Source organism: Thermobia domestica, chromosome 1, assembly GCF_964235325.1.
Source record: "Thermobia domestica chromosome 1, izTheDome1.hap1.1, whole genome shotgun sequence".
Classification (NCBI taxonomy): domain Eukaryota; kingdom Metazoa; phylum Arthropoda; class Insecta; order Zygentoma; family Lepismatidae; genus Thermobia; species Thermobia domestica.
In genome coordinates this window covers 153,429,822-153,449,338 of record NC_137454.1, presented here as the reverse complement: position 1 = coordinate 153,449,338, position 19,517 = coordinate 153,429,822, and the positions used below count along the sequence as shown (strand labels likewise).

The window sequence follows — 19,517 nt, the reverse complement described above, 5'->3', positions numbered from 1 at the left end:
GTCAAGAATTATAATGCAATTTATTTGACAAGTAAGAATATTAATAATTTCCTCTCCCTTGTTTTAAACACGCAAAACAAACAAACGAAAGCAACAAGCATAGTAGCAGGTTGAACTTAAAACTTTGTGACGTCATCGGCGCGTAGCTAATAAGAGTGCTACTTCAGTAATGTATTGGATGAACCTCTTGGGATCGGCGAAAATGCTGCAAGGATAACTGGGTTTATGTATGTACGATAATTCCAACCGAAATACGGGGCCTGGTCCGTAATAATATTGGTGAACGTAACGTCTGCGTTGTGATTTGCAATAATTCACAAAGCAATACTTCTTTAATTAGTTGTGTTGCGCTACGCAATGTTTGCGAATGTTTTTTTCTATGCCCGTTTTTTTCTAGGTATATGGTTTTCGCAATGTTAAGAATCTGTCCATAACCTGGCAACAGTTAGCCCGGAAGAAGAAGAGGAAGAAGAATCGAGAGGCGGTGTTACTGGACAGGTGGTTGGTTACGTTTTGTTTGTGTTTTTGAATTGAATGCTTGAAGGTGTGTGTTATACTGTAATTCTAATACTAAGTCTGTGCTTACTTTCTTAAAATGTGTATACTTGCTGCATGCTCACGATATGCCCAATTGCATAGTAATGACAAATAGTTGTTGCTTGTAAATGAATACATCACGTACTTGTGCAGCGTATTATTTTTCCTCTGCAAATGAATACATTTTACCTCTTGTTTAATAACTGTTGTCAGCCGGATTCTTAACCTACGCATCTTATATCTTAAAATTGCGTAGTAAAACAAATTGAGAATCTGGGACCGTACAGTTTTATTATGAACTTTCTGCAGAAGCGAATTGCTAAATACCATTTCAGCTATCAAGTTTGAAACTTAAGAGTCACCAAATTATGTTGACAACTTGTCAGTCTGCATTCAGGTACCAATACGAGCTCGTAAAGTATTAGGGTTCAATTTTTGCGAGAGAGTGTTCCTGTTTCATTTTTTCCAACCAGCACTAAACAACGCAATACTAAATACAGGGGTTGGAGTATGTTTAGTACAAGGGGTCCAGAACCACGTAAAAAACACAAAATTTACAGGAGAAATGAATGATGCAAGTACTTAGACGTAAGAGAACGTAACCAAATCTGATCTAAGCTAACCTAAACTAACCTAATATTAGTAGAAATAAGCGAAATTTTATCATTTTTTTGGAAAATCATGCTGGACCCATACACTAATATAACATAAACTAACCGAATCTACCCTAAACTAACGTAATGTGAACAGAAATTATCAAAATTTTTAGCGATAAGTGCTGGACCCCTTCTGCTAAACATAAGCCCAGGGGTTAACTGTCGCAGGCGGTCCCGAAATAAAATTAAAAAAAAAAAAAAAAAATCAAAAGGATCAGACTAAATGTTTTAATGAGTTATTGGAATCTTAGAATACTCACAAATGTCGTTTGTTGATCTCTTTATTTTGTATCTTATTCTCTAGCTGTGCCTCTACATAAGCTCGACTCATTAAATTTATCTTATTCCATATACTCATAATCTTAACTTACATCACAATATAAATATTGTTACTACACGTTCTTAATCTTCCTAGTAATCTTTTCTTAACATAACAATCTATTTCTTCATTATAATCTATCTATATTTTCACAGTGTATTGCCTAACTACTAGCATTCAATATAGAGGCATATGCAAACTTCTTTAACGCACTGTGTCTGTATCCAGCAATCTCACTCGCACCTAGTGTTGTGTCGGTCATGAACGATTCGATCATTATGAACGAATCATGGCGTGAATCAATTAAATTATGATTTTTTTCACAAATTAATCGATTCTTCTAATGAATCATTTGTGCTTCTCACTGAATTGTTTGCCGTGATCGGAATGAATTGAGAATCACAAACTGCCAGCTTGTGTGAGACAATAGGTGAGGTTGCTTCTGCAAATGCGCTTGCAGTTCACGGGGAGTGAAAAAGAAAGAAAACCATACGCGCGCCTTTTCTTCCTGCTCTTGTAGATGCATGCGTTTTTTTTTTTTTTTTTTTTCTGCGTGGTAGGGTTTTTCCTAGGAAGAAAGGAAGCCGCCTTGTTAGATTACTTTCAGAATAAACTTTCTTGTTGCTTGCTTCTTGTCTTGAAGTGCTGGCAGTGTTGCTCAATTAGATGTATAATACGATTTCGTAGTTAATATCAACATAGTCTTGATGAGTATTTATCCATTTTATTAAGATACTGTACGTGCATTGGATAAAATTATTTTCATCACTTTCAACTGCAGTAGCCAAAAAGGTCAATTTTAATGTTTTATAATCAACTCTAAGTACTATATTATGTTCGATGTAAATACAGTACTTACACAGAAAAAGTGCACTGTAAATTATTTGTACTGTACAAAATTGATTTTAAAAATGTATATGAAGAAAGACGAATAAAGATTGTTTCTGGGAAGATAGTGTATTGCATCTTTCAGTAAAAACACTTGTCCACATGGAACGAAGCTTAGTTGTACCTACTTTTCGCTTTACTTCTATTGAAACATATATGAAGACACAAATGCTTTTCTGAGCTTCCATGTAAACAAGAAGATGTGGGAGATCCGGGATCGATTCCCGGCGGAAGATCATGTGGTTCGGATTTCATGTTAATCAGTAGGTCCACGCCTCATATAGCCTCGCTGCTGAAACGGACGTTAAACTGAAAATCAACTCAGCTTAAATTTAAGTAACTAACGGGTTTCTCTTAGAAATGTAGACAAACACTGATGATAACAGGGGTGGCCGGGGAGAAAATCAACCAGGCCAAGAAGTTTCTCCCGGGGCATTTCTCAAATTGGCTTCAATTGGGGTTGCCAGTATTTTCAGAAATATTATGTTCATCTCTTGCTTATTGAAGTAGTAGTGGCTCAGTGGTAAAGCGTTCACTTCTGGTGAATGGGGTCCCTGGTTGTCTATTTGTGCCAAGTTGGATTTATGGTGGACAAGCACCAAATGTGTGGGTTTTCTCGGAGTTCTTTTCTTTTCGCTCACTTCTTTCATTTCATTCATTCTCATCATTATCGTTTCCTTTAGTCTACACAATGATAATCATGGAACGTAAAACTTTTAAAATTATCACAATAGTATTAAATATATGTTCATATTTAAACTCCCTCTTTTTCTCTATCTCGAAGATCAGTATCTTTTCCAGTCAAGAATAAAATAGAACATATTTTAGAATATAATAGAATAAAATAGAAATCTTGCAGTTTAACGTTCCACGATTATGTCCATTAGCCTAAGCAAAACGAATGATTAAAGCAAGTAAATGACGATGGATGAATAGTTGGAATGAGAGTGTGGAAGGAAAGGGGAGTACCCGATAAAACCCACGGACATGATGATGTATACCACAAACTTACTCAGCAGTAGATCAAACCAAGGACCCCGCGCAAAGGAGGAAAGAGTTTTATCAGTGAGCCACGGTGATCCCTAGGATAGAATAGAATGGACTGCGAGATAACAATTTACTTTTAACTAATCATCCGCATCTTTTTTACCCTACAGAGTGTAACTCTGACTTACAGCAACAAAAGAAATCCATTAACATGATGTGTACTTTACAAAGTTTATATGACCTGGGCAAATAATACCCACTAGAAATGAATATAACACTAAAGACTCATTGTCTAATACTTTCTGTATTTAAAACCAAAAGCATGAATGTCGCCTATACAGAGCTCTATATTCTTCCCCATATTAATATGTACGACATTAAGAAGTTGAAAATAAATTGTTATAACTGCTCATATTCCGTGAAAATCTTACGGAGTATATTTCAACAAAATATTTCCTCGGAAAACTGAAGTGCAGAAAACTCGTGGAGATTGCAACAGTTTTAGTGTTTGTCTCAAGCTCTAATATGAAAGCAGGATGCAAAAACAACAACAATGGGAGTAGAGCAACACCGTATTATTGAAACTTCATAATTGCACTGAAGCTTACGAGTTCCCGAGACACTCCACTCACCCCAATGCAACGCTGCTCATGTCATGTGGCAAAGATGATTCACGAGATTGCATTTTCTCACAAGGAATTTGTGAAGTTGCGCAGAAAAGAAGTGCAATGGCCCAAGTGATTCATATGATCGAACAATTCCCACTCAATTCATATGATCGAATAACTCACTTGCGCAAAAGAGATGCGCGGAAACCTAACTGATTCAATGAGCGAATCATTCCCAACCAATTCACTTGCGCGAAAGGAATGCGCGGACGACCAATTCATGTGAACGAATTAAAAGATTGAATCATTTTAGTAAATCAAAGTAAATGAATCGATTCTCCGAAATGAATCGTTTTGCCCATCACTACTCCCACCTTTTAACTCATTCTTGGTCCATCAACTTTTCATTAGTCTATTCCCTTCCTTTCTTCTGTTTTCGCCAAATAGCCATCATGTTGTTAATCTGTTGTTGCATCCAATTCTGTTGAACTATTAAAGTATCTACTTCGTTATCTAACACCTTTACCTGAGTGATATGATTTGAATTGTGATCACTCTTTGTAATTGCCCTTTCCCTGACCTAATCTTTCAGAGATGTTCTTTTAATCGTTTTCATCTCGCTGGTGCTAGACGACGATGAAATTGGGTGGTCTGTATTCTCGTTCCTTGCCGATCGCAACTTCTTGACTTCTCCCGGAATGTGTAACGATGTTACTAGTTGAACGGAATCACTGACATTGGCGAACAACGTCTTTACATCATTCTGATCTTTTGCTGACAAATCATGTTCTATGAAGCACAGATTCTCTGCATATCCAATATGACCACTCTTGTTTCTTCGTTCCAGATTTATCCGCATTTCCTCCAGGGTTTGCCCAAGTGGGCCCATCCCGAAGAAACCCGGTGTTTTTTTTTCGGGTTGGACCCACCTGAAAAAACCCACTTTAAAACCCACCTGGGTTTTTGACCTATTTGTTCGTATATTATTAGTACAACTAAGGTGATCACATTGTAAGTGATTTTTATGAGATTTTAGACTTTCCGTGGGCAAATTAGAGGCTTTCACGTTAAGGTATACAACAACATTCAACATAAGACCTTTATAAAGTTTTGAATGCACTAAAAGATTTTAAAAAGAAAAAAAAACTTAGTTTGAGATAGTTATAGAACAAATTAATGTATGGATTATGCTTATAGCCTATTTGGAGTAAAATAAGCAATTTTGTACTATATAAAATATTTTCCGTGAATAGTGTGCTCGTCGACTTGGCGACACCGAGGGACATTATCACTCATACGTTTCATGGGTTTAAGGTCATGGGTGCCGGTAGTAATAGTACATATGTAAATACATTAGTGAAACTATTAGTATTATTTCTTACCTTTGATGTAAAACACAAGTTTCTTCAACTAAAATTTGGTTTTTCAACAATAACACTTTAGTTCAGTCATTTGTTGCTACTCTTCAAATAAGCATTCTGTAGAATCAAACCAGCAATACTGTAAAAATTCTTGTCAAATTTAAGAAGCTTAACGCTCGGGGTTCCGAAGACTATGTAACGCTTATCAGGGGCGGATTCAGGATGGACTTGGAGGGGAGGCGGTGAGTTGTAATACTGCTACTTAGAGGTACTTTTAAGAGCTCCAAACTCTGGGATGGGCTTTATTTTTATATATAAAATAAGAAAGTTTCCTCTTCCGGGGGGGGGGGGGGCATGGATCCGCCACTGACGCTTACTATTTCAAGTGCTAAGTTCAAATTTCTGTACTAGTGGAAGTTTTGATGTACACACCGTGAAAGAAGTGCTCGGGGAATTCCCGAATTAAACGCAGAAGGATCGGAAATGAATACTTCAACAATAAAACTATTTATTTTACGCTTAAGCCTGCCATACGTCCCGTACAGTACGGAAAAGTCTCGCGTCCCCGTAAATTTAATCGGGACAGAGAAATGTCTCGTATTTTAACTCCGTTCCATTTTTGCTACCATTATCAGCTTATTCGAAAAGTGAAAAACAAAAAATTCTGACATTGGCTGGGAATCCTGTAATTAGTGAATAAACAGTACGCTGTTGCATGTAACAGTTTCGAGGAAGTTATTACACCACCCTGTTCGACTTGATAGCGAGCGAAATTTGCAATGCTACTTTTTCTATTGCATTTCATGGAAACTCGGATACTCTCCGGAACATTAAAATAAATTGTGTGTTTCCACAGTTACAAACACAGGGAAGATGACTAACCTTTTCTCCAGCAACACATTAGGTAAGTTAAGAATTATAATCTTTTTCAGAGGCTAGGGTCACAGAATTCTGCTTTGGTCCAAGTCTTAGAAAAATGTAAATCTGGTCCTGACAATTATACACGACACAAGGAAAATAATCCGCTTTTCATCAGATTAAACTGACGAACGTAATTTTGGCAAATACAGCCATGTAAATAAGTATTGCTAAACGCGCGAAGAATATAGAAGATGGATTGTACCACTGATTTAAATAATTTGCATATTGTTTTCCTGTAAAACATTTTTATAGCACATCTTAAGTTTGTAAGCATCTTCAGTCTGTACAATTAATTGCAGGGTACGAACAGAGAAAAGCAGCAGCTGCCTATTATATTCTTGAAAAAATAAAATAAAATGAAATCTTTTAGTTTTAGTCTCGCGGTTATGCCTGCTATGCTCAAGGTGACGGTGATGATGAGAAATGAATGAAATGGCGGAATGAAGGAAGTGGGAGGAAACGTGAGAATCCCGAGAAAACCCGCGCACAAGGTGTTTGTCCACCACAAAGCTCACTTGGCGTGAGCTGGGATCGAACTAGGAACCCCGTGCACTGGAGGTGAACGCTCTACCACTGAACCACCGCGGCCTATTATACTTTTGTTCATAACCAGACTACAGTTCATTGCATTGTGTAGGAAAGTTAAGGAGGGGAGATCTGAGGTGTCCCGTATTCTCATGGAGAAAATATAGCAGGTTTATTTACGTTGGAAGATGTTAATTTCATATAAGACATTTGAAAACATTTATTTATGTCATACAACATGAATTGTATCTTTGTTATAAATTAATAGACCCCTTTGGTATTCATATTTGGCGAACGTCAGTCAGGCTTCTGGATGACTTGATTTACATTTGTTCGTTTGTCTGCCGAGCTCCTTCATGGCTATGCGGTTAGTGTATGCGTCTTCGGCGTGGGACCCGGGTTTGCTTTCCGGAGGGGCTCATGTGGTTCGGATTCCACGATCAGTAGGTCCGCTGCTGAAAAGGGCGTTAAACACAAAATCAACTTAACTCGTTTGTCTGCCTCTACCACACACACTACAGGGTACAACTTTCGGTCTTTTAAGTTAAAATTGTCAGAGTACAAGCACGAGACACTCTAAATTTTCTGTACAGATTTTAGCGGCATACCAACGTAAAATATCAAAATGGCGGCCATTTTTTCAAAACAGCGAATATCCACGCTACGAAGCGCAATTTTCAGTCTTTTAAGTTGAATTTTTGACGGTGGAAGCACGAGATACGCTAAATTTGCTGTATAGATTTTCTCGGCGATCGAATGTAAAATTTCAAAATGGCGGCCATTTTTTCAAAACAGGCCATTTAGTAAGTAGAAAATTGTTGCAAGTTGTGACAATGACAATCTTGAAATATAATTCACATTTTAACTTTTACCCCAAAGACGTTGAAATATTTCGAAAAAAAAACGATTAAACCCGAAAAAACCCATATGGGCCCAGGTAGGTTGGGCTTTTTCAAAAAAAAGCCCGGGTTTTTTCAAACCTTGATTTCCTCTAACTTTGGTTTTACCTTGATAATCTTAAACTTAGTTTTACTTTGTGCCCATCGCTTCTGGTCCTACCCTGTTTGTGACTGTTTCTATAGAAATTTATGCTCATGTTTCATGCTGAATGTGCTATCCTTGTTAGAACTGTGATTTTCGTTTATTTTTTCCGTGTCCATATATGGGTTTCAGCTTTTTGTGGTTTTGGGCTAAAACCCAAGAAACATGATGCACAAACAGTGGCGTAGATAAGGGGGGGATAAGGGGGATATATCCCCCCCTTGAACCTTTAACTCAGTCAAAATTGTTATATCTGATCTTAACATTTTGTTTAAAAAATTCAATATATATGTTGCTCAGTACAAAAATGCGTTCAAATTAATGAAAGGGTTTCGTTCTCTAAGAAATACCCCGTACGCACACAACATTGTAGAAAGGAATTGATGGTGAAATTAGTCCTATATCAATTACATAGTCAGCTATTTATAGAAGCAAATTCTTTGCAAGTCGATAGGCATTTGAAATAAATATTTCAAATTTCTACTTTTCTGAAATCGAAATTGACTGCGTCAAAGCCTTTTCACTTTTTCCAAATACCGCCGCTAAATTTGATCATGGTAACTTTTGATGCTTTCTTTGTGATTCATAAATTATCCTTCTTCCCCGGCATAAATTCATCTTATTATAAATGAAACGACATCACTAATCATATTTGGTAATATACTTCATTTCTATCTCAGAGAATTATAACACGCAAATGTTTCTCTGCGAAGCATTTTCCTCAAGAGGAAAAGAATGTTCATTTTTTTAACACTTTATGTATAAAAAAATACCGAACAAAAACAGTTGCTCATTTCTGTGGAGACTAATATTTTCCAAAGTTCTATTAAAACGTCACTTTCTACAACGACAGGAGGGTTGTTTTTTTTAAATGTGCGAAGGCAATAAATACTATCAATGGGTGGTCAGTCGAAAGACGTGGTTGGCTTCGTTCACCAACAATGAGATTGCGCTCGCCTACTCGGAAGGGTGAAAGGAAAGGAAAGCTGTTACTCAATTTTTATTCGAGGTAGACAAGGGTTTTGTTGAAATCGAGGTAAAAACTCGAAAACTTAGTTTGCCGGGCAAGCTGTTGTGCGCGGAGTGTGAAATCTTGCGTTCATGTAAAATGTCGCAAAGCAAATTGACAACTTTTTTTACGCGTAAACGAATAGTTATTGAAGATGAAGAAGAGAATAGAAGTGATGTGAAAAAAAGGTGTGTAACGAGTGCGAATGCAAATATTATTGAAAATATGCAAAATACTGGTGTTAGAGCTCCTGGTTCACAAGCTGTACAACTTGTAAGCGACATTTCATGTTTCGTGAATACGAAGTTAAGTGATGAAGAGAAAATTCGGGCGCTTGAGAATGTGTGGGTTCCGTGTAAAGATTACAAGTTTCCTCTTTTGGAGAAATTTAAGGAGAGGAAACTTCGATTTAGACATCAGTGGCTGTAGGAATTTAATTGGTTAGCCTACTCAGAAGTGCATCAAGGAGCATACTGTAAGTACTGTGTGATATTTTCACATTTGGGAGGATGTGGTGGGCAACCTTTGGGGCAACTTGTCAAAATAAAGTTTGATAATTGGAAAAAAGCAAAAGAAACATTCAGGGAACATAGAAACACGAAATATCATATAGATAGTGTGGGGAAGGCAGAAGATTTTTTGAAGGTAATGAAGAATAATTCGGGGAATGTAATTGAAGTCTTCAACAGGGACAGGACTAAGAAAGTACAAAAAAACCGCAAAGGTCTCGCACCTATTGTAGATGCTATTATTTTGTGTGGAAGGGAAGAAATTGCTTTACGAGGACATCGTGATCATGGCAAATTAGATATAAATGAAACAAGCGATTATACTAAAATGGGGAAATTTCGCGCCATTTTAAAATACCGAGCACAGGGAGACAATGATTTTCGAGAATTTTTAGAGGAACTCATATTAGGAACTCATATTAAAGAAAGTTGTTTCGCGAGTTAATGCTGTAAAATGCTTTTCGTTATTGGCTGATGAAACAATGGATATCACAAATGTAGAGCAGTTGGCTCTTTGTGCAAGATATGTTGAAAATGGATCTGTACGAGAAGATTTTCCCCAATTCGTTAAAGTTGAATCACTTAGATACAGGTAACGACTTAGCGGAAATAATTTTGACAAGTTTAAAAGACTTCGGCATAAATTGTGAATACTTGCTCGGACAAGGATATGACGGTGCCGCAAATATGTCCGGTCAATATAAGGGTGTTCAAGCGTTAATAAGGAAAAAATATCCTTTGGCAGTTTATGTACATTGCGCAGCTCATTCTCTAAATTTAGCGGTTACGAAAAGTAGTGAAATTTTACCAATAAAAAGCTGTTTAGGAGTAGTGGAAAAAATGTACGAATTTTTCAGTTCACCAAAGAGAAAATCTATTTTAAACAAAATGATAGAGAAGGCAGATATACCACCAAATGCAAAATCATTGAAAAGACTTAGTGTTGGAAAATTCGAAGCAGTTCACGATTTCATAGAATTGATTGAATTTGTATTTGAGGCATTGGAGGAGATATCCACGTGGAGTGATTCTACAGGTACGGACGCAAGGCTTGTCGTTAACTCTTTAGACTTCGAGTTTCTTCTGTCCTTATACGCAATTGATTTCGTTTTTAGCTATGGCTTCCCGTTATGCAAATTTTTGCAGTCAGAAAACATCGATCTTGCGGAAGCCGTAAATAACGCACAAAACATTGTGGAAGAATTTGATAGAATCAGAGGAGATTCTGAGAAGGTGTTCAAAAGAATATACAATAAGGCGCAGAAAGTAGCTGAAAGTTTGGGTGTAGAGGAGAAAATGAGGAGGGTTTCTATGCTTCAGAGAAACAGATCAAACTATAAAACATTCAGGTGAAGAATTTTTTAGAGTGAATATGTTTATTCCTTTCTTGGATCACTTTTCAAATCAGTTAAAAGAACGATTCTTAAAACACGAGAACATTTTCAGAGCCTTTATGTGCCTATTCAGTAGTGACGACATGGAAATTGAGTGCGAGAAGTTCGAAGATCTGGCTGCATTTTATTCTCCTTTTGTAGATAGAGATTCATATGGAGAACTGAGACTCTGGAAAACTAGATTGGCAAATGTAGGATGTAATCCCCGTACTGCCATTGAAGCACTGGAAAAATGTGACAGCAGGATCTTTCCTAACATACATAAGCTACTGCAGATCTTATGTACTCTACCTGTGTCTACTTCCACCCCGGAAAGAACCTTTTCCACTCTCAAGCGCCTGAAAACCTACGTAAGAAATTCCACGTCTCAGACAAGGCTAAACGGACTAGCAGCTCTTTCCCTTCATCATGACATACCACTGTCGAGTGTTGAAGTGATAGATGAACTAGCAAAGAAAAAGCGTCGTCTCGAGTTTGTTTTGTGATGTGATATTCTGTGTAATTGTGACTATTTTTTTTTTTTTTTTTTTTTTAAAGTAATGTAAATAATTGTGCGAATAGTATGAATAGATCATATATATATTATAAACGTTTGATAGACAGTACAAATATAAACAAAGATTTTAAAGTCGTAAATTTAACGTTTACAAGACTATTAAATAATTTGATATTTTATCGTGTGCATGGAATCGGGACATTTGAGAAGCGAGAGCTGAAATACAAGCCCACTAGATTCAAATACAGATATGTAGGTTTGTATTTTTGGGTTCAAATTTAATATTAGTATGTAATAACAAGAATTAATTATCTTTTTTTTTTTGTTTTTGGAAACTTTGAATTGTGTATGTCTTTCTATAGATATACACGTAGGAAGAAACTTAATTTATTGATCAATATTTCTCCCATAATATCAGCTATGAACTGTTAATTAATTAATAATTGTTAATTAGTTTATATATATATATATGTGTGTGTGTGTGTGTGTGTACCCTTCCTCAGTTTCCTGACATATCCCCCCCCTTGTCGAAATGCTATCTACGCCACTGTGCACAAATACGTGCAAAATGGTTAAATCCAAAACAGCGGAAACATCTTTTACCAAAAGCTTCTGGTTTACTTATATGTCTTAATATGCTGTGCATATACTATCACAAGTTTCACTATTCTGAGAGTTTTGATAACCACTTTGCACTTTTTTTTTTTTTTTTTTTTTTTTTTTTTTTACCTAACATATGTAGTTCATTTTGCAGACTTTGAATGATAGCATCTCGTCTAGCTAGTTCCTGTGCAATCCAACATTTGAGGTTCAAATTATCTTTCTGATCCATATTTGAGCATATAACTTATTTGATTCGACTGCGCCAAAATTGGAATCTTAGAATACACACAATGTCGTTTGTTGATCTCTTTATTTTGTATCTTATTCTCTACTGAGCCTCTGGGGCCGCGGTGGCTCAGTGGTAGAGCGTTCACCTCTGGTGCTTGGGGTCCTGGGTTCGATCCCAGCCCCCGCCAAGTGAACTTTGTGGTGGACAAACACCGTGTGCGTGGGTTTTCTCGGGGTTCTCCCGTTTCCTCCCACTTTCTTCATTCCACCATTTCATTCATCACTCATCATCACCGTCTCCTTTATCCTAACCGGCATAATCGTGGGACGTAAAACTCAAAGATTTCATTTCTACTGAGCCTCTACATATCTCAATTCATTTAATGTATCTGATTCCATATACTCATAATCTTAAATTACATCACAATATAAATCTTGTTACTACACATTCTTAATCTTCCTAGTAATCTTTTCTTAACATAACAATCTAACACGTGTTCCACAGCTGCTCGCAATTCCTGCGTTGTTTGATATCAAGTGTACTTGTTGCTTTATGAAACCCCAGAGATCTGGTGTCGTCTGATCGGGACTTCTTGGAGGCCAGGCAATGTGAGCTGGTGAAGATGCACAACCTCTTCCAATGCAGCGACTCGGAAACGTCTGATTCAGGTACTTGCGCACGTGAATCGCGAAGTGCGCTGGTGCTCCATCCTGCTGTATCACAACAGTGTCTTTGATACTATTTTCCTCCAGTTGAGGCACCAACCACTCATTAAGCATCTCCAGGTAAGAATTCATTAACATTGCCGTCAGAAAACATTAATTGGTGGTACGCTCACTTCCGGACCACCCTGTATGTGTTCGCGGATGGTTGCGATATGATGTAAAGTGGTAGTAGAGCATAATCTGACAGTGTCTCAAACCCACAGTGTTATTAACTGACTCAGGATATGTATGCTGCTGTATTATGAGAGTCAAGGTGGAACAAAACTAGCCCTGCGATGCTTTTAACCCCTTTCACTCGCTCAGCTGTTTCGTAACATAAATACATCACTTTTTTTATCAATAAAGTTGTGTGCGCAAAGTGGACTAGATACCACGTGACATTAAGTCACTCCCAGATGGTGCAACTTCAATGTAAATTTAACCTCACCGTTTGCGAAGACATGATATTGAATCGACTGCATTGTTTTAAAGCAAACGCCAAAAATATAGGCGGGTTGCGCGCGCACCTTACAGCTCGCTGTTGTCAACTCTCCCTTGTCATGTGCCACCTCCTTCCCCTCCTGTTGCAGGAGTAAGCAGACGACAGCCGTTTACCTTTTTTTTCGTTTACCTAGCCACAGCTCAAAGCCTGCGTTCTGCCGTAACCAATCTACAACACGCGCGCGAAACATGAAACCTTGACAGTGACTGAGCAAGACAAATGTAAATGTGGCAAGTGCGTAGGTTGCTAGTTGGCTGTTGCTCTCTCCACCCACTTTTTGTTCCGCGCGCAACCCGCCTATATTTTTGGCGTTTGCTTTAGTCATTAATGAGTAGTGTGTAGTTTGCAACACTTAACAGTTCCAAGGTACTAATTTTGCGCAGTAAACTATACTGATTTATACGGACGTAGGAAAGAGCAAAAGAAGCATGAAAATAAGAAATATCTATGTTTAATAGTGAATAGTGAAGGTCAGAAATAAAATAGGGGTAATTGTAGATAAGATATATGAAAGTAAGAACAGCTAACTTGTAATAGAACATTCAAAACAGAATCATGTGCGTTTTATCCTGGGCCGCCATCTGGAGCCGTTTAACCACATACAGCATTAGGTAAATAAACTTTTTAGGGGCGTTTGAGGGTGCAGTCTTCTATGAAAGACATGTCGCTAGGAAATTAAAAGTTACGGGATTACTGTATCGGCGGACTACACGAAAATAATAATAAAATGGAACATTATTTAGTTTCTCGCCTAAAATACTCGGTTCTGACCCTGGCTCTGTTGGTAGTATTTTTGTTCGATATACATTGTGAACGTATATCATAAAACCAAGTGCGTAACACGAACCAACTTGTGCTAGGTGCCCACTAAAAAGCATGAATGCCGTCTAACCGAGTCAGAGCAGGAGCGCGGCAGGAGGTCCGAGAGAAATGAGATATTATCGGAGAATCGAAGCCAATAACAATTTTATCCATCTAATGTGTGACGCATTACACTCAAAGTGGTCTCCTTTGGTGCGAGCGTTCACGGGTTCGATTTCCTGTGGGGACTACCTGAATGAGATTTTCCTGGCTTTTCCTTATTGTACCAACCAAATGCCGCGATGGTGTCTTAACATAATGGTCCCAGGCCGCTTCCTTCCTTCCCCATTCCTTTCTTCCTCCCTAATTCTCTGGGTAGTGTAATCGCCGCGGAACGTCACCCCTCATACGTGAAGAACTAACATAGTCATAGCACCCGAATGCCCAGAAATATTTCTACACACAATTCTTGTTCGCTAATTAAAAAAAGAAAAATAAAAAGAAGGAAAAAAAAAAGAAAAAAAGCGATAAACCCACATAAATAGCAGCTACAACAACACTCACTCCCTTGTTTGGCTCAGAACTAAATCGTATAAAATTTTCTGGTTGTAAGGAAGAGAATGGGGAAAATGCTATAATGTTCATTTCTTAATACAGTATATGAGCATTAAATATGGACCTAAAGTACAAACAAACAATACCGATAAGTTTCCATTGAGAATATACTGTATGCATATGATATAGCTTTTTGTACCAACGGTGTTAATAAAGCCGCTTTCTTTCATCTCTGGCTCCTGACTTGAGATATTATTCTAGTACTTGCGTGGCATGTTAATCATCCACCTCAGATTTATCTATTTTCTCCCATTTAAGAAGTCCACGAAACGCGGATGGGTCTTCACAAATTTCCTTTGTGCGACAAGGGAATTCCAGTTTCATTCCAGATGTGAACAATAGAACATGAATGCTTACATAAGAAGGATGATAACAATGAGGTTAAAAACTATCGTCCAATCTCTTTAGTACCGATAATTTCGAAAGTTTTTGAACAATGCATCAAAGAACAACTATCAACCTTCTTTGAAGAGAATGAGCTTTTACATTCCTCGCAATTTGGATTTAGAAAAGGTCGTTCCCCAGTTAAAGCTGTTGAAAATATAGTATCACAAGTATTAGACTGTTTTGAAAATAATATGTTTGTGCAACACTATTAGATTTAACTAAAGCTTTCGATACAGTGTCACATGATATACTCCTTTCAAAGTTGCATTACGGTGTATTATGGGGTTAGAGAAAAAGAACTGTCTCTGATTAAATCTTATCTTAGTAACAGAAAACAGGCTGTTTGCGTTGGTAATTCAATTTCAGAATTTTTGAACGTAACAACTGGTATACCATAGGGAAGTGTCCTGGGGCCATTTCTTTTTCTAGTTTACGTTAATGCTCTTCCAAGTTTTCTTCCTTTTAACAGTGTTTTGTATGCTGGTGATACAACTGTCTTAACCATGGGTAAAAATTTTAAAAATGTTCAAACTAAACACCCACAAATGTTAGAAACGTGTTCAGTATGGCTAAATTTAATAGGCTGCTATTAAATGAATCAAAGACGGATGTTTTGTATTTTCATCTTAATAACAACATAAATGATATGAATGAGTGTCATTCTGTAAAATTGTTAGGGATCCACTTGAATCCTTGAATCCAAAGTTAAACTGGAACATACATACTGAAAATCTATGTAGAAGACTATCTAGAGTTATATATTTATTACGTAAACTAGAAACTGTTGTTAGTGAAAAAATACTTCTGTCAGCTTATTATGCTTTCTTTCATTCTCTATTGCTCTACGGTATATTGTTATGGGGTAATTCAACTGGTGCTCAAACCGACTTTAAATGAGAAAAAAAAAAAAAAAAAAAAAAGTGTGTTCAAGGGACTACGTGATAATGACTCTTGCAGACCTTTCTTTAAAGAGATGCAAATCATGACAGTGCCCTCAATGTATATCTATAGCTGTCTCATGTATATTAAAGAAAACTTGGAAAATATCAGTACCCGAAAGAAAATTCATTGCTATAACACAAGATACGGAGACGACCTCGATACATCATATTTCAGGTTAAGTAAAACACAAAAGAGTTATAAATACACTGCGATGAAGATGTATAATCTTCTACCTACAGAAATTCGTGGTATGTGTAATAGGAACTTTGAGAAAGAATTAAAAAATAAAAAGTGACTATATATTCAATGTATATATTTTGTATACTCTCTTAACGTTGTCTATTGCAACAAATGATGTTTAACGACAATAAAAATATTCTATTCTTAAGTTTTATTGTGAGTGGGAATTCGGTTTTAAAAATACGTACACAATTTAATAAAGCCCAACTCTACCCAATAAAAACCCATTGAGCTTTTTTTCTTTCTTTTGTGGGTTTTAACAACCTTGCTGTGACATCCTCGTATCTTGAACGTTGAGTTGACAAAATGAAGATACACCTTCCTAATGAACAGCTTCAGGCGATATAAAAGAGGCTCTAGTATCAAAGTAAGTAAGAACGCTAAGAGCAGGCGTCCCTGTCGCAACCTTCGACGATGCGGTAAAGCAGCACAAGCAAAGCCATTAACATAAATCGTCGCCGTCGCTGTAAAGAGATCGCAGCATAGAAAGAAAGGCTAGTGAAAAAATATAAAATTTCTAAATGTGGAATAAATATACATGGGCTACACTGTCAAAAGCACGCTGAAAATAGATAAGACTGTAGCTCTCTGGTCAGACAGTGGAAAGCAACTAATAAGATCACGCAACTTCGAAAGTACCGAATAAACATTCTTGGTATTGTGAAAGATAGTTTGATGTTGATTAAAAGTAAAGTGAAACGACTTTTTTTTTTTTTTTTTTTTTTTTTTACAGGCCATCAGTTTAAGCTACAGCTTGACCACAATACCATCTTTTTTGGAGATAGGAAGAGTGGGGTAGCCAGTTGTTAAATATATCAGTTAGAATCACTTCCCAGATCATCTTGTAGAACTGTAGGGCAGGTTATTCGAACCGGAACACGAAATGGATCGAGTCTGCCCCAAAACTGTAAAAATATCTTCCCTGGCAATAGAAACAATCAAGTCATCAACATTGACAATGCAAGCAGTTTCGGAAACACTAATGACAAAATCCGATAACAGTGAAAAATCACACTCATATGAGAAGAAATCCTTACGATAAAACTCACTAAAAAATACGCAGCATATCACGAACGTTTTGAATCTCACCATCTGTTAATTAGATGGACGAAATTCATCCTGAGTTAATTTTAGCTGGAGGGGAAAATTTGTGGAACAAGATAAACAAACCAATTCTTATTTGAAACAAGGACGAAGTACACAAGAGTGGAAAGATTCCGTCATTGTTCCAATTCACAAGAAATGCAACAAACTTGATTGTAATAACTATAGAGGCACATCTATTTTGTCAACATCCTATAAAATAATTTTAAACATTCTGTTAACAAGATTGATCCCATAAGCGGATGAAATTGTTGGACATTATCAAAATCGATCAACTATCGATTTGATATTTACTATCCCTCAAATACTCGAAAAGAAATGGGAATACAACACTCCTGTATGTATATTAAATATTTATTGGTTTCAGAAAAGCACACGACTCGTTTAGGAAGAAAATATTGTACAATATTCTTACGGAGTTTCATATAACAAAAAGGTAGTTAAAATAATTAAAGTGTATTTCAGTGAACCCCAAAGTAAAGTCGGAGTAGGAAAATTCTTTTCCAGAGCTTTCACGTCGAGAATGGGCTAAAACAGGGAGATGCATTGTCGCAATTATTATTTAATTTGTTATGGAACACACAGTAAGGATAATCACGGATAGCAACGAAGATCAGAGCTGAATGATACGCAACCAAGTTATGGCTGTTGCTGATTATGTAAATATGATAAAGGATGATATGAGCATAATGGAAAGAAATGCAAATGTTTTATTAAAGCCTGCAGGGACAGTAGTTTGGAAGTAAATGAAAAGAAAGGTAAAAAACGAAATACATGGAAACTCGCTTTGACCGTAATATTGGAAGTTACGGATATGTTAAAATATCAAATAATACTTTCTACAAAGTAGATACTTTCAAATATCTATGACCAATATTAACAGACTAAGCTTATATTCACAAAGAAATTAAATGTCTGCTGAAAGCAGGGAATTCGTGTTCTTATTCAGCCTAAACCCTTTTGTCTTCGCAAATTGTGTCGAAGAATTTGAAACTTAAAATATATAAACGATAATTATGCCAGTTGTACTGTACGGTTGCGAAACATGGTCGCTTACTGTGAGGGAAGAACATGGAATCCTGAGGCGAATATTCGGACCCAATAAGGATGGAAAGGAAGAATGGCAGAAACTTCATAACGGAGGAACTACATAATTTGTACTTTGTTAGGGTCATTAAGTCTAGGAGGCTCAGGTGTGCAGGATCATATAGCCAGAATGGAAGAAGGTAGGAACATTGTCAAAATTTTAATTGGAAAACCAATCGGAAAAAGACCATTAGGGATCTAATCGCGTACGAAGCCGTCTATTCGACTTAACTATGGATTGGGGGAAGGGGTCGAAATTCATTCTTAACAAACCACCCTGTTGCAGCACTTTTATATCATGCAACCAAGGCCCAGATAGGAAAATAATATTTAAGATGAATCTCGCAGAAATAGAAATACTCTCTACAAAGTAGAAACTGGATCCACTTGATAAGGACAGAAGCAAGTGGAAAGCTTTTATGAATGCGGTATTGAACCTCCGAGTTAGGTGGTTAATTAGCTCTCGAAGAATGAAAATACAGATCTATCAGTCAATTTCAATTTAACCCATAAAATTTCCATTTTATGGTATTGATATTTTCATCAGCATTTCTTTTAAACAGTCTTCTAGTTATCGGTACATAATAGTGGTGATTGTGATAGCAACTTTATAGAATTTTTGTGTATGCCAAATGTGCAGTTGAGAGCTTCCTAGCTCTTTGAAACATAATGTCAGTATAAGATATACTTAGTGTAAAAATTGTTTTATTTCAGGAAAAATGAGGATATTTATAAAGAAGAAGAATATATTCTACATTTGCCTAGTAGGATGTTTGTTATATCTACTTTTTTGTCCGAAGAAACACAATGTTAAATTTGAAGTATTCATCGACAAGACCAATCCAGTTCAAGTATGGGAATATGTTGCTGATTTTAGTAATATGAAGAAACTAAACCCATTGCTGTAAGTATTTAAACGTGATATAAAGTGTAGAGTTAAATTAACATACTTAGTGAATAGATAAAAGAATGTGTGTGTCTGCAATTAGATTTCACATAGAAAGCAGTCACAAAAAGTTACACAGATAATCTTCACCAGATCCAATCGCGTAC

General features: G+C 36.7%; 1 protein-coding gene across 2 annotated transcripts in view; it reads left to right on the top strand.

Moving 5' to 3' along the window:
- Window positions 1-426: 426 nt before the first annotated feature.
- The window catches only part of LOC145690084 (uncharacterized), a 34,959-nt gene continuing 15,868 nt past the window's right edge, over window positions 427-19,517 (top strand). The window contains exons 1-2 of one of the 2 annotated variants that reach the window (XM_081764618.1): window positions 427-544; window positions 19,179-19,368. In XM_081764618.1, coding sequence (XP_081620744.1) covers window positions 535-544; window positions 19,179-19,368 — 200 coding nt within the window. In that variant the 5' untranslated portion in view covers window positions 427-534. The remainder of the gene's footprint in view (window positions 545-19,178; window positions 19,369-19,517) is intronic. The other variant, XM_081764629.1, reaches the window with a different exon arrangement.